This window comes from Aureobasidium pullulans (genome assembly GCF_000721785.1).
Source record: "Aureobasidium pullulans EXF-150 unplaced genomic scaffold scaffold_27, whole genome shotgun sequence".
Lineage (NCBI taxonomy): Eukaryota > Fungi > Ascomycota > Dothideomycetes > Dothideales > Saccotheciaceae > Aureobasidium > Aureobasidium pullulans.
The window spans coordinates 138927-154555 of NW_021941047.1; the positions used below are offsets into that span (position 1 = coordinate 138927).

The 15629-nt window shown below is 51.8% G+C and overlaps 3 protein-coding genes across 3 annotated transcripts; all 3 read right to left on the minus strand.

The window, feature by feature from the left end:
- Nucleotides 1–369: 369 nt before the first annotated feature.
- M438DRAFT_349129 (Copper, zinc superoxide dismutase) lies at nt 370–1359 on the minus strand. The gene is made up of 4 exons (XM_029906319.1): nt 1297–1359; nt 814–993; nt 508–756; nt 370–453 (listed from the first exon to the last, which is right to left on the minus strand). Exons 1-4 carry the CDS (start codon nt 1307–1309, stop codon nt 431–433), a joined length of 465 nt encoding a protein of 154 aa, XP_029756295.1. The 5' UTR covers nt 1310–1359; the 3' UTR covers nt 370–430.
- Nucleotides 1360–1874: 515 nt separating this feature from the next.
- Nucleotides 1875–3168, minus strand: M438DRAFT_349130 (transaldolase). Its single transcript, XM_029906320.1, has 4 exons — nt 3108–3168; nt 2718–3038; nt 2281–2664; nt 1875–2227 (listed from the first exon to the last, which is right to left on the minus strand). The coding sequence occupies exons 1-4, from the start codon at nt 3144–3146 to the stop codon at nt 1988–1990; spliced, it is 984 nt and encodes a 327-aa protein (XP_029756296.1). The 5' UTR covers nt 3147–3168; the 3' UTR covers nt 1875–1987.
- A 1028-nt stretch (nt 3169–4196) lies between these two features.
- M438DRAFT_349131 (uncharacterized protein) lies at nt 4197–8364 on the minus strand. Its single transcript, XM_029906321.1, has 3 exons — nt 5427–8364; nt 4795–5371; nt 4197–4749 (listed from the first exon to the last, which is right to left on the minus strand). Exons 1-3 carry the CDS (start codon nt 8132–8134, stop codon nt 4486–4488), a joined length of 3549 nt encoding a protein of 1182 aa, XP_029756297.1. The 5' UTR covers nt 8135–8364; the 3' UTR covers nt 4197–4485.
- Nucleotides 8365–15629: the final 7265 nt, after the last annotated feature.

Consider the following 15629-nt stretch of genomic DNA (forward strand, 5'->3'; position numbering starts at 1 on the left):
AGAGACCACTTGTCGATGTGGGGTGAGCTCCAAGCGTCAGTGCGCTAATGAAGCCCACCATAACGAGTCTCTGCTCTTCCCTCCTGTTCGATTCATCAGGCCGAAGCTAAGCTGAAGACTGCGTCCAAGTTCAGAGGAAGGATTGTAGGAAATGATCGCGTGTGTCCAAAGATACGAACATGCTTGTTGCAGAACTCCATGTACGCACAGCAAACACGTTAAACCAACAAACGGCAAGAAGCATGTGCATTGCCGCCACGAGAGCTGTGCAACTCGAGACATAATCATTGTGCACTCGGGACATAGTAGAAGTAACAAAGGACTTCAAAATCGTTGTTTCTTCGATTTAATCATCAACTGTACAATTTACGGCGTCAATCAACACAGCCATTCCAATACTACTACTCATTCCTCATTATAAACGAACAGCTTACGAGGCGATACCAATGACACCTGGGTATCGTGTTAGTAACCGCATTGAGACAAAACTCTTTATGAAAGACTTACCGCAAGCAGGACGGGGACCAGCGTTACCGGTCTTCTTGCTCTCCTCGTGGCCACCCTTGCCGAGGTCGTCAGTGCCAGCGTGGACGACGATGGTGCGACCAAGGACGCTCTCGGGGCCGATCAGCTTGATGAGCTTGTCGGTGACAGAGCCCTTAGCGTTACCCTGGCCATCGGTCTTGAAGTTGCCCAAGTCACCAACGTGGCGCTCGTCATCTTCGGGGGCACCGTGGGTCTTGCCGTGGGGGTTGACTGCCCATACATGAGTATGTCTATCTTAAGTTGTTCGTGTCGAGTGAGAAGACTCACAGTGGGGACCAGCGGAGGTGCAGCCGTTGGTGTTGTCACCGAAGGCGTGAACGTGCATACCACGCTCGGCGTTGGCATCGTGGCCGGTGATGTCCCATGAGATGGTGGTGTCGGCACCCTCAGAGGCCTGCTCGAAGGTAACGGTACCGGAGACCTTGGAGTCTCCACGGAGGACGGCAACTGTAAGTCAGGTCGTTAGCTGCTGTTGACGACTGCACCTTTCGAGCCGCGAACGAGTCCCAACTCCGGATCTGTCAGAGCCGCTGACCATCAAGAGCAAGGTAGGAGGAGCACAGAGCTAGTGTTGGATATCACATAGCCGCCTTCGATGCCATTGGATAACCGTTGGCTACCAAGGATACCTTGGTGGACAGGATGTGCGTGGAACCTGCTCATCGCCCTTGTCCGACCCCACTTTGGCTCTTTCCAGCTCGACATAGATCCGATCTCGAACCGCAGCTCCTCCTGCGCGTGTCCACATACCTGCTTTGACCATTTTGATTGATTTAGAGCTGTGCTTTTCGGGTTTGTCTTAGAGGTGAGGATGGAGGTTGGAGATAGCTTGAAGACGTGCTCGAAGTGTTAATGAATGCCAAGAGCCCCGCCCCTCTTCGGCATACTTTCGTCAGCGGCCGAAGCTCCCGAGCCTCAAGTTTGTCACTCATGAAGCCGTGGAATCGGACGATTGTCTTTTGCGAGAATTCTTAGTCTAGAGAGAGAACACTATGTGATTTTTTCCATACCTGTCGCAGTCCTGCTTTGAGCATCTTGTCTCTCAACCAAGAATTCATGGACAGTTGCTTCAGCAGCACAGTAGAAGTGACAAACTTTAGCGCACGGGAGGGAAGGAGCCCCATCGCTGTTTCCGCTCTTAACTCCGTCGTGGTTCGCCACGTTTCGCTCGGCTTCTGAGTGCTGATGATAGTGGGCAGGTACGTCAGGCCAAACAAAACATGTGGAATTTTTTTTGAGAGAAATGTTGCTGAATAATTAATGAACGATGTTCGTAAAGGAAGAGAAGTCTGCAACGCATCACAGTAGACAAAACGAACTCTGAGTTGTAAGAACGACAACAGGGGTATTTTAATTTTGTGTTGTACGTGAAAAGAAAAAGTCATGTCGCAGCAGTCATCATATGCACATCCCCGCCCTAAGCATCATCGTGTCGAGAGATTTAAGCCTTCTGGAGCTTCTCCTTGAGGATATCCTTAAGAGTGACGGCGTCAGCAGCGAACTTGCTGATACCCTCGCTGAGCTTGTGGACGGCCATGGGGTCCTCGTTGAAGTCGAAACGGAACAGAGGCTCGTCGTTGAGGTACGACTTCTTCTCGAGGTCGAGCTTGCTGGCGGAGTCGGCGTTGAGCTTCTGGGGAACCTCGTCCTTGCTGTTGTACATCTCCTCGAGGAGGTTGGGCTGTGGATGGTGTTAGTGAGGGATGCAGATGCACAATTTTTGCAACAACTTACGGAGATAGTAAGGTAATCGCAACCGGCGAGCTCAGTGATCTCACCAACGTTTCTGAACGAAGCGCCCATGACGATGGTCTTGTAGCCGAACTTCTTGTAGTAGTTGTAGATCTCGACAACGGACTTGACACCGGGGTCCTCCTCCTTCTTGTACTCCTTCTTGTGGTTGGCCTTGTACCAGTCAAGGATACGGCCAACGAAGGGAGAGATAAGGAAAGCACCAGCCTCAGCGGCAGCAATGGCCTGGACAGGAGAGAACATCAAGGTCAAGTTGGTGTTGATGTCGTACTTGGACTGCAAGATGTGGGCAGCCTTGATACCCTCGTAGGTAGAGGCAATCTTGATGAGGATGCGGTCCTTGGAGATACCGGCCTCCTTGTAGAGCTGTTGGGTGTCAGTCAAGCTCGAGCGGTGGTTTGCGCAATGGTGGAACATACCTCGATGATACGGAGAGCCTTCTTGACGGAGGCCTCAGTGTCGAAAGAGAATCTGGCATCGACCTCGGTGGAGACCTTGCCGGGAACGATCTGGAGGATCTCCTTACCGAACTGGACGAGGAGAGCGTCGAGGACAGCGTCGACCTGAGCGTCAATGTCCTTGCCATCGGCGTGGTCCTTTCCGTACTTGACAGCGTTGTCAATAAGCTTGGCATACTCGGCCTTCTTAGAGGCTGCCAGGATCAGGGAAGGGTTGGTGGTGGCATCCTGAGGCTTGTACTTGTCAATGGTAGCAAAGTCACCGGAGTCGCAGACAACCACCTGGTGAGCGCGTTAGCAATGTGTCGGCATTTGACCCCTCCAAGGGGGTTTAGTGAGCTCGGAACATACGGTGCCAGTGGCCTTGAGCTGATCGAGAGAGCTAGACATGATGTGTTATGAGTGTGGAGAGTGAGGTTGTGATAGAGAGATGGAAATGTGTGTAGGAAAGAAGGTCAAGTTTCAATTGTTGTTGGGAGAAATAAAAGCAGCCAGCGAGCCCCGCGCTTATGTCAATCCGACTCACCCAAAGGACTCGTCGGCCAAAGCGAAGCCTCAGAGAAGGGCAAGGGTCCCCGAAGCATCCGCCACCAAGTTCGTCACTAGGTTCACTTCAACCTTCGAACTTCTTCCTTTCACGTGGGCAGGCTAAATTGGCCGAGCGCTCCGAAACTTGGGTTTGCGTCTCGCATTTCCTAGGATCGCCCGCCGGGACCGCAGCCGCTTGCCTGACTCACCAAACGGTTGCTGTAGCACGTCTTGCGAGCGAGCGTCTTGGCCACTGTAAGGCCGAGAAAGAGGGAGCGGTGACCGACATCATCGCACGATGACGACGGTCCTCTCACCAAACATGTAACACCGAGCACTTGAATCGTTGGGCTGGTTATTTTGAAAAAGGAATGCATTCTTTTGCTCAAGGCGAGGCCTTTGTTTCTCTATCTGATCATGCCCAGGCCCTGTGATTGGATTCCTCCATTATCGGACCACTGCCGCCGAATCAACTATTCAGCCGGTAGAATTCAAAGGCTGCAAGGCAAACAGGCACGAGCTTTGGCCAACGTCGGCCTTTGAGTGCATCTCCGCCCGGCGCCTGCTTCTGTTTTTCCGCGGTTGTATCTTTCTTCCTCCAGCCGATAAAAGTCTACAATCCTGAAGAACTGCTGACTCTTTGTCGTTGTTATGGAAAACGTTTACATGTACAGATGCATGACAATGTAGCCATGCGTTGGCAGGTGGCGAGCACTGCATGTGATCGTAATTGTGTCGTGAGGTATGTTATTGACCCTTGCGACTTACGCAAGTGGACGAAAAAGCATCATATCAGCAGCTTTCAAAGACCGAAGTCTCGATTGCTGGACGGTTTACTTCATATCAGTCCAAGAATGTTAGAACGATCTTGCACGAAATCTCTTCGGTATTGGGCAACGCGCGTAGCCACAGCCTCGGTCTCGAGATTGCCATCATTTCTCATCTGCTGTAAGATGTCTCTCAGGCCCTGTCTATATTCTGCGATTGTTCCGGGTTTTCCGTTCAAGCCCATCTGAAGGAGTAGTGCATCGTCTGTAATGTCAGTGCCCTACGTCAGCTACCGCACCATGGAGAATCAGAATGGGTTGTAGATGTTTCATCGACCACATTGTGCCAAGCATGCGTGGGTCGCCGATTGGGAGCAACAGGTCGAAAAACGGATGGATGCGTGAACGAAGAATGAGGAATGAACAAAGGAAATTTAGGAGGTCGCGCCCTCGGACGCACCAGACACGGCCATGTCGCGGAAGTGTTGATATTCACACGAGCTGTCGTTGCAAACACCACGTGCAACTTCGAAGCGGCAAAGCTCCTTGTTGGGATCGATCTGGTGACTGAACGTCAACGAGCGATACCCGCCTTGCACTTCACGAGGATAGTCGGGATGGAAGCGATAGCCCTTGAAGTTCTTGAGCACACTTTCATATGGTTTGAAAGTTGTGCCGCTAGAAGGTGTGGCTTTGACCTGTGAAACTGTCAGCATACGCTGAATCCCGTTCGTTAAACTTACCGCTTCGGAAACGCCGACTTGCTGCTCGGCAGTCGGCTGTAGTTCAGGAGCTAGATCGTCAGCGAGGTTTGTTCTGCTGGTTTCGCTGGATTGCGACTGGGGTATGGGCGAAACAGGAACGGCGGCAGGCTCTGGCGAATACTCTTCAGAAGATGCATCCGAGCTTTCGAGGTCCATTCTATCTTCATCCTCATCCCCAGAAGATGTCGCGTCCGAATCAGGAGCATCGTCCACTGATGAACCGGCGGGGGCATCCTCTGGCTGCTTGGTGGAAGGGGCCGCAGCATTGCTCACGTTGTCCTCACTGTCATCTTCAGAGTCTGTAGAGATGTCCATGTCATCTTCACTGCTGCTGCTGCTGCTGCTGCTGTTGGAGGAAGCGGAACTCGGCTCGGGAGACGGAGAGGGCGGCAGCTGTGGTTCGAACTTCGACATCTGGATAGAGACTTTACGAGTCTGTATATGATGTCCACTGAGCTGGTCAATGGCAGCAACGGCTTGTGAGAGGGGAAGTTTGACGAAACCAGATCCCGTGCCTGTCTTGCGGGTCGAGTGCCGCGGAAGATGTATGCGTTGTCTGAAGGAGATCTAGGTCAGCCAATGTGTGCTCGAATTCGGAAAGGTTCTCTTACACGTCGAAAGCTCCAAAAAAGGAGCGGACGATGTCCTCAGTCGCCATAGGAGGTACATTTCTAACAAATAGCCATACAGGCTCGTCTTGAGGTTCGGTGAATTCGGGTTCCGCGCTCGTGGGCTTGCTGAAACCGCTGGCTGCTTCAGATTCAGGATTCATACTGGCAGAGGCGTCCGTAGGTATCTGGATATTGGATTGAGGGACTTCGGCTTCCTCGTCCTCAGAATCCGAGCTTTCGGACATACTAGAGCCTGAATCGGATTCAGAGCTAGACTCTGACACTTCGATTTGGTTTTGCTCTGCTTTGGCACGATCGGCTCTAATTTCCTCAAGAACTCTAGCACGTCCAGGACTTGATGCTGTTGCGTCTCTGTGTCTCTGAGGAGATTGTGCGATTGGTCGGCTAATCGTTGGCGCGTCGTCCGAAGAGTCATCAGACTCGCCTTCGCTCATGGAAACATCTGTGTCGTCCTGAGTTTGAGTCACTTCGACGGTTCCAGGGCCGTTCGAAGCAAGGCCGGCAGCCTGCATCTCATGAAGATCATCGATCTCTTGCTTCTTGGCTTCCATCTCGAACTGGGTCATTCCTTCAGTGTTGACATCAAGGCTTTCTAATTCCTCACGAAGCTTTTGTTGATTCTCCATATCTTGGTCATACTGTCTCTGCATTTCGGCCACTTGTCTTTGCATCTCCAGGATTCTAGCCTTTTGATCAACAATGTCTGCGCTGCGTGCTGTCAAGGCTGCGTTGAGTTCAATGCGTCGATCCACGGAGTCCCTAGACCCGCTGACGGCTAATGCAGTGATAGATGGTTTTGCGGCATTGGGTGTAGGAAGCGCAGTAGTCTTTTCAGAGCCTGAGGCAATCTGCGAAGGAGTCTGGGGTTGACTCTGCAAGGCATGTGCTTTGGCTTTGATCGCGGCCTTGCGCTTCTCGAAATCCTTGATTCTTTGATTGAGCGAATTGATTTCCAATTCTTTCCTTCGCAGCTCCTCGGCTTCACTCGATATCCCAGGGGTGCCCAATGGTGGCGTAGGAGCACCTGATTGATTGGTGAAAGCTGCTGAGCGTTGAGGGAAGTCTCGAAGAGGTGGTAGATCACGAATGTTTTTGTCACGCTGGCCTGTGAGAATCGCACTGGCTTTGACAGGAGGCTTTGCACTTCTCAGCTCATCATCGTCGTCAGATGTGTCTTCATCATCGCTGACCTGAATGATCATCCCTCCATCAAAGCTATTGTGTCTGCTTCTTCCAAACGGTCTCTTGAATGGACGGTGGTCGTTGATGACTTGAGCCTCGTTCAGATCCGATGCAACTGGTCGCTTTCGAGCGACAGATGCAGAGGCGGTAGTACTAGGCTGAGGTGTGGAAGTATTCGACGAGTTTGTCGACGCACTAGAGAATGATGGAGCCGCAGAGAGCGCAGACTGGACTTGCGGTTGGGGTTGTGGAGATTTTGCCGTGGCAGTCGACATGCGTAGACCAGGAATCAAGCTACCAATTGCACTTTGAGAGGATGCCAAGGGTGTGTTCCCGAAAGAATTTGAGGGCGAAGTAGGTGTAGGCTTGGGTTGGCTCTGGAGCGTGGCATTTGAAGTAGGTAATGCGATTGATGCTGGAGAGGCAGGAGTGCCGCTGTTGGCCAAGCGACGTTGAGTTGCCTTCAAAGCCTCCATCTTCTTGCGGATGAGCTCAGTGGTCTGAGACTGCTTGTTGGAGGTCGGCGGAGGTTTTGATTGGGCTTGGGATGGAATCGCGACTGGTGGTGTCACGATCTCTTCTTTGGCCGGAGGAGTCGCAGACTTGGCAGACTGCACGGGTTGCTTCGAGGGCACAGCTTCGGCCTTCTTGTTCTTCGCAGCTTGCAGGCGAGCAAGGTAGTCTTGCCGGCTCATTGGAGCGACTTGTTTGGCGGGCACAACTGGCTTTACTTCCTTAACGGGGGCCACGGGAGAAGGCTGGGCAACAGGGCTAGTCACAATCTTTGCTGGAGCGGTTTCTGCGAGAGGTGCGTGTGCACTGAGAGCTTGCTCTTGAGCAGTGGATATTTGCAAATCTTGATAGACTTGACGGAGTAAATTCTCCTCAAAGCCTTCACGGACAAATTCGTCAAAGGTGAAGCCCTCCTGGTGCAGGGCGGCAATGAAAGGCAAGACAGCGTCTCTCTTCTGCTGCAGAGAAACCTGACTTACATCGGGATTGTTCTTTGCGAGAGTCGAGGGTGTGCTAGGCTGATGGGGAGCTGTACGGTGTGCCAATTGAGAGGCACGCGACTTTCGCTTCTTCGAACCAGGCGCAGTTGGTACGCGGCTGGGGCGTCCAGACACATCACTGACTTCACCCTCCTCGCGGTCGATGTCCATATGCGATGGTACAGCAGTCGGTGTCGGCAGGCTCTGACCGACAGGAGTCTGCGTCGGAACATGGGGCGGAAAGGGCACTGGTGCAAAGGCAGCATTCGGCTGGAAGGTCTGTGGTGGTGGTGGCGGCGGCGGCGGCGGAGGAGGAAAGGGAAAAGTGCCAGCTTGAAGATGAGTTAACAATGCAGCCATTTGCTGAGGTGTGATGTTCAGGGCCTGCAGCTCTGGCGGTAATGCCATGGTCTGTCCTGCAGTCGATGGAGGAAGAGGAGGCGGTGGTGGATAGCTGGAAGGATGCGCAGAAGGTGAACCAGCGGCAGGAGGCCACGGAGGAAAGTGCGCCATGTTGTGCGGAGGGTCAGGTCGCGAGTGAAGCAGGAGCGTGCGATCAAGTGTGGAAAGCGCGATGATGCTCACGCAAGGCACAGAAAAATGGCGGCTGGACGCGATGAATGGATATTATATCCAAGCGCGTCAAAAGCCGATGACTATGCAGCTGGGTATGACCAGTGTACTGCCTGTACAAATGATCGATCGCGACTTGTCAAGACGTGACGTTGATAGGAAGAAGTGCAAGGGCATCCAGATTCCTTTCGCGAAGGAGTTTCAGCGAAACGACGTGCGGGTAGAAACGAGGCGGCCCGCTTGATCGGGAAAGCGGAATTAAGGTGGACGCTAGCGATAAACACGTAAACAGTTGCATGTGCCTGCCCAAAACAACAGCCTTCTTCATTGCGACCAACGCCCTTATCTCGCTATTGCAGAGTCTGTACCGCCAGCAGCATTCGTCTGTACATAATATCCTATTTCCTGGAAATGTCGCTCTAGAAGCTCGTCATTGCTCAATCCATACGCCCACATGCGAGCCTCTTAATCACCACCAGCGTCGCATTATACTAACCAAACAGTGAACACCACAAATGGCTATAGCCACACCTTCTGGGAGCCAGCGCTGGCGAGACAGCTCCTACGGTACTACCAATGGTACTCCCTCTCCAGGTCCGCCCCCGGGACATGCCCGGTCTCGATCATCAGTCCTACCGCCTCCGATGTCACCGCCAACCTCCAACGGACATGCTCGTCACCAATCTTTCGCAGAGCTCGGCTTTGGCTCTCTAGAACGCGGTCTCTCGCGGAGAGGCTCAATACGTCCTCCTCCGACAGGCACCTTTGCTCCCAAGTTCATCAAGGCCGAAGGTCTGGATGGGGCCGAAGAAAAAATTGGAGGCATAGAGGGTGAAAATGATTTCTCGGGCAAGCGCTATGTCTGGGTTAAGGATACCGAACATGCTTTTGTCCGTGGCTGGGTTCTTGAGGATTTGGCCGACGGTCAATTGCGAGTCCAGTGTGACGACGGAAGCGTATGTCTTGCCCACTTATGTTTGCCTACCTCCCACTGACACGCCCAAGCAAAGGGATGTAGATTCCGAGTCCGTCGACAAGGTCAATCCTGCCAAGTTCGACAAGGCCGACGATATGGCTGAGCTCACTCATTTGAACGAAGCCTCAGTCGTGCACAACCTGCACATGCGCTATCAAGCCGACCTCATCTATACCTACTCCGGTCTCTTCTTGGTCACAGTCAACCCCTATTGTCCTCTTCCTATCTACGGTCGCGACTATGTCAATATGTATAAAGGCAGAAGCCGAGAAGACACCAAGCCACATATTTTCGCCATGGCCGACGAGGCCTTCAGAAACCTGGTTGATGAGGGATCCAACCAGAGTATCCTTGTCACTGGTGAATCTGGTGCAGGAAAAACAGAGAACACAAAAAAGGTCATTCAGTACCTTGCTGCAGTGGCTACATCAGATACACCTCGTGCTAAGAACACCACGAGACAACTCTCCAACTTGTCGGAACAAATTTTGAGGGCTAATCCTATTCTTGAAGCCTTTGGTAACGCTCAGACAGTCCGAAACAACAACTCTTCAAGATTTGGCAAATTCATTCGTATCGAATTCACACGGGCGGGTCAAATTGCTGGTGCCTTCATCGACTGGTATCTCCTGGAGAAGAGTAGAGTCGTGCGTTTGAATTCTCAGGAACGCAACTACCACGTTTTCTATCAGCTTCTTTGTGGTGTTGACGATGCTACTCGCCGCGAGTTCCTCCTTGATGGGATGGAGCTCGAAGACTTCGAGTACACCAAGCAGGGCAACGACGTCATCTCTGGTGTTTCCGACAAAGATGAATGGAACTTGCTGATCGAGGCCTTCCATGTCATGGGCTTCGATGATAAGGCCCAGACATCGATTCTACAGACAATTGCTGCTATTCTCCATTTGGGCAACATCACGGTCGCAAAAGAGAGCATGCGTGCAGATCAAGCGTCTCTAGCGGCCAACGCCATGGAGAGTGTCGAAAAGTTCTGTCGATTGGTTGGCATTGCCGCTGAACCATTTGTCAAAGGCTTGCTCCATCCCCGTGTAAAGGCTGGCAGAGAATGGGTCGAGAAGGTTCAAACGCCAGAACAGGTCCGTCTCGCAATCGATGCCTTGGCTAAGGGTATCTACGAACGTGGTTTTGGAAATCTTGTGGACCGTATCAACAAACAGCTGGATCGATCTGGATCTGGAATGGATGATACGTTTTTCATTGGTGTTCTGGATATCGCTGGTTTTGAGATCTTCGAGGAGAACAGCTTCGAGCAGCTGTGCATCAATTACACCAACGAAAAGTTGCAGCAGTTCTTCAACCACCATATGTTTGTTCTGGAACAAGAAGAGTATGCTCGCGAGCAGATTGAATGGAAGTTCATCGATTTCGGCAAGGATTTGCAGCCCACCATCGAGCTTATCGAAGTCACCAACCCCATCGGTATCTTCTCTTGTCTGGATGAGGACTCTGTTATGCCTAAAGCCACCGATAAGTCGTTCACCGAAAAGCTGAACTCTCTTTGGGATCGCAAATCGTCCAAATATCGCCGATCTCTGTTGAAGCAAGGATTCACCTTGACGCATTACGCCGCCGATGTTGAGTACTCCACCGAAGGCTGGTTGGAAAAGAACAAGGACCCTATGAACGACAACGTTACTCGACTCCTTGCCGCTTCTACCAACAAGCACGTAGCTCAGCTCTTTTCTGACTGTCAAGACAATGAAGAGGAAGCAGGAGCAACCAGGAGTCGTGTCAAGAAGGGCCTTTTCAGGACAGTGGCCCAGAAACACAAGGAGAACTTATCGACTCTCATGAACCAGCTGCACTCGACTCATCCCCACTTCGTCAGATGTATCCTTCCCAACCACAAGAAGCGTCCAAAGCAATTTAGCGCACCGCTGGTTCTTGATCAGCTTCGCTGCAACGGTGTTCTCGAAGGTATTCGTATCGCGAGAACTGGTTTCCCGAACAGACTGCCTTTCGCAGAGTTCCGCTCTCGTTACGAGGTGCTTTGCGCGAAAATGCCCAAAGGTCCGCTCGAAGGTCAGGTCGCTGCGAAGTTGATTCTCGAGAAGCTGAACTTGGATGCATCTTGGTACCGCGTTGGTCTCACAAAGGTATTCTTTAGAGCTGGAGTCCTTGCCGAACTTGAAGAGCAGCGTGATGCGCTCATTCGAGAAATCATGGAAAGGTTCCAAGCTGTTGCGCGAGGCTACATTCAAAGACGCATTGCGCACAAGAGGCTGTACCGCGCCGAAGCAACTCGCATCATCCAGAGCAACTTCAAGGCATATCAACAGATGCAGGCCAACCCCTGGTGGGGTCTGTTTGTGACCATGAGACCGCTTCTCGGAGCCACCCGACAGTCAAACGAAGTCAAGAAGCGTGAAGAAGAGATTCAAAAGCTTCAAGAGAGGATGAGACAGGAAGAAGAGAGCAGACTCAAGATCGAAGATGAACGCAGGCGCGCTGAATCCGAAATTCAAAAGATACAGCAAACGCTCGAAAGTGAGAGGTCACTCGCGCTGGACAAGGAAGACATCTTCCGCAGACTACAAGACCGAGAGTCTGAGTTAAGCGAGAAGCTCCAGGGCGCGCTTGATGACCAGGAGAGGCTTGAAGATCAGCTGGAAGCACTCATGGGGGCTAAGAAAAGAGCAGAAGAGCAAGCCGATGAATGGCATCGACAAGTAGAACAAGCAACTTTGATCATCACCAAGCTAGAAGACGAGAAGACCGAGCTTAGTTCCCGACTCACCGCCTTGGATGCTCAGCTTGTCGAAGTTGAGAATTCTCGCTCGCAGACGACTGAGTTAGAAGAGAAGCTTAGTCAAGAGATCAAGATGCTTCAGAGCCATGTAAGCCTCAAGGATCGCAAGCTTCAAGACATGGAGGCCAAGATGCTCGAAAACGACCACGAGCTTGATATGAAACTTTCCACTGTTACCAAGGACGCACAGGACTCGAAGAAGAAGATCAAGGACCTAGTAGAAGAGAACCGCACTATTCGCCAACAGATGTCCGAGCTCGCCTCAACTTCTTCCAGCTACGAGGACCTTATCAGACGAAAGGATAGCGAGCTTGCCATTCTCAAGACCGACCTCAAGAGATTCCAAGATGACCGCAAGCGATTCGAGGATGAAAAACATGCTCTGACGAGTCAGCACAACAGCATCCAGAGCGAATTACGAGGAACTTTGGCGGAGATGGAAGCCATGACTTCGCAGAAAGCACAGCTTGAGCGTGAGGTTGCAGATGCGAAGAGGGCCTTGGAAGACAAGACCTCTGCAGACGCACAGGCCGAGATGCTGCAGAATCAGATTGAGGACCTCAAGAGCGAGCTTTTCGCAGTACAAACTGATCTGAGCCGAGAGCGTCAATCTCGTGACGATGTCAAGAAGATTGCTCAGAGCGAGTACGAAACGCTCAAGCGCGAGTTCGATGCCCTTAACGACTCGAAAGTCACCATCGAGAAGGAAATGTATGCTCAATCGGACGTCACACGGAGAGCAAACGAGGCCCGCGTCGCTGCAGAGAAGGAGCGCAAGGACTACCAATCTGATCTTCAAAGCCTGAGAAAACAATTCCTCGATCTGCAGGAGTCTAAGATTGAGGCTGAAGCAGTTGTTGAACGCAACTTGACTCGTCAGGCGAATGAGCGACAAGCTCTTCTTCGACGCGATATGCAAAATATGGAAAGACAGGTTGAAGATCTCGAGACCGACAAAAGCAAGTTGGCGTCAGAGGTGCAAAATCTCAAGGAGTTCATCTCTGGCAACGATTCGTTCCGACTTCATCAAGATCAGCACAAAGAACGTCTCGAGCGTGAATTAGTCACCATCAAAGGTCGCCTGGCGGCGTCCGAGAACGACAACCGTGCGTTGCTGAACAAGCTTCAGCAGAAGAACTTGGACATCGCTCGGTCCAACTCGCGTGCTGTCGATACACAGCGATCCAAGATCAATCAACTCAATGCCGAAAAGACCAACGCGGAAGAAAATGCGAAGAAACTCATGCGTCAACTTGAAGATGCACACCTGACAATCAACTCGTTGGAAAAGCAGAAAGAGAAGCTCACTCTGAGTTTGGAGGATCTCAACCATGAGATCACCCGCGAACACCGCACTACCAGGAATGCTGAGCAAGCTTCTTCAAGTGTCAATCTTCAACTCGCCGAAGCGAACCGCAAGCTCGAGACTGAGAGACAACTACGCAATCAAGCTCAGACAAACACCCGTGCTGTGCAGTCCAGTCTTGACTCTGCTAACGACGAGCTGGCTGAGTGCCGTGAGCAGCTAATGCTTCTCCAGAAGATCTTTGATCCTGAGATGAAGGATCTTCCTTCCAACATTGACGGCTTGAGACCTGACATGGCCCGTACAGTTGATCTGGCTAAGAAGCTGGAAACATCTCAACAAGCTCTTCGCATTGCGAACGAGAGATATTCTCGCGCAGAAGCCCAGTTGAACGATTTACGTGCTCACCATCAGGATGAGATGCAAGAGAACGACTTCAAGCACGCCAACGCCAAGCGCGTTCTGCTTGAGGAGATGAACTCCAACCAGGTCAATTCTCGTGCTTCGCCCGTCCCAATGCGCAGAGATTGGGAGTCTAGAAAGCCCTTCTCTCCTGTGCATACGCCATCCAACCAACGTCATTTGAGTAATTACACCACGGACTCTGCACGCTCCGATCGCACAAGCGATACGGCCACTTTCAACAACCGCATGGATCTTGCAGCAGAGCTTGAAATGGTTCAGAATCAGCTCCAGATGTCTGAGATGCACAACAGACACCTTGAAGCTCAGATTGGCCGCAGTCCTTCTAAACAGGACCTGCAAGATGAGAGCCCTTCCCTTCGCCGAGTGCAAAAACTCTCCCTCGAGAACAGTAGATTACATGACATGCTCGACGACTCGGCCAGGAAGGTTTCTGCCCTAGAGAACAGCATCCGTCTTGGTCAACTCTCCCTTTCCGAGGTTCAGACCAAGTCGCATGAAGAGTTGTTTGATCTGATCAATTCTCAAGAGCAGTCCCGCAAGTCTTTGCTCGCGTCTCACAACATGGCTATTTCTGAGCTTGCCGAGGCAAAGACGGCCTTTGATGAAATTAAGCAGAGCAAGATGTCTTCCGATGTCGAGCTCCGAGACGTCAAGTCAGAGCTTGCTGATCTGGAATATGAGAGGGAGCAAGAAGCCGCCGGGCACCAGCAGCTGCTTGATGAGTTCTCTGACCTGCAGATCAGACTTGACGCTGAGACATCCAAGCTGCTTGATGTCACCTCAAGCCTCAACCTTTACCGTGCCCGAGCCGACGAGTACTTCGGCAAGCTTGAGCAGGCTGAGATTGCTGTCCTCAAGGCAACCAGAGCTGAACAGTTTGCAAAGACTCAAGCCAGGGAGGTCGAGGATCAGTGTGCAACCATCATGTCAGAACGCAAGCACATGGACTCTTTGGTTGAGGACTTGCAGCGTCAGACACAGCAGTACGAAGAGCGAATCGAAGATCTCTCTGCTGACTTCGATGGTGCTCTCCAGGCCAAGAAGCGTCTACAGAACGAGCTTGAAGATTACAGATCTCAACGTGCCATGGACATTGAAGACAAGGAGTCATCGATGGAGCAAACTCGTAAGAAGTATCAGTCAGAACTTGCCGCCGTTAGCAACGAGCTTGAGATTGAACGCGAGAACGTCATCCATGTCCGTGGAGAGAACGGTCGTCTTCGTGACGAACTCGAGGAGTTGCGCAACAAGTGGGATGATGAAGTCCTCAACAGCTCTACATGGGCAAAGGAGAAGTCACGTCTTGATGTTGCTCTGCAAGACCTTTCCAACTCACGCGATGAGGCTGTCAATGCTCACAATGATGCTCAAAGCAAGATTGTTGACCTTCTCAGCCAGGTCCGCAGTCTTCGTACCAACGTCGATGATGTCGTGGCCGAGAGAGACATGCTCGTCAAGGAGAAGAAGGGGCTTGAGGCACGCCTTAGTGAGGCTGCCGACCGTCTCGAGGACCTCTCCCAGAATGGATCGCCATCTAAGCGTAATGCAGCATCCGCTGATCGTGAATTGCTCGAGCTCAAGTCGACACTTGCTCACCAAGAAGACATTGCCGCTGCTGCAGTCGGAAAGATGAGAAGAGCCGAAGCACTTGCTCAGGAAATTCAAAAGGACATTGTCACCGAGCGTGAGCACAATGTCAACTTGCACAAAGAGAAGGCAGCACTAGAGAAGTCGATGAAAGACTTGCAGCTCAAGTGTATTGACCTCGAGACCAAGGGCTACTCAAGCGTAAGCCAGGATGTTCGTTTCCTCAACGGCCGCATCCACGAGGTAAGTCTACCGCTCTCATCGCTCTTTCCATTCCGAACACATCACTGACAATGTATTTTCTTATAGCTTGAGAGCCAACTCGAAGACCTCGAGCACACACGCAACACCGAAGCCCGCAGCGTCCGCA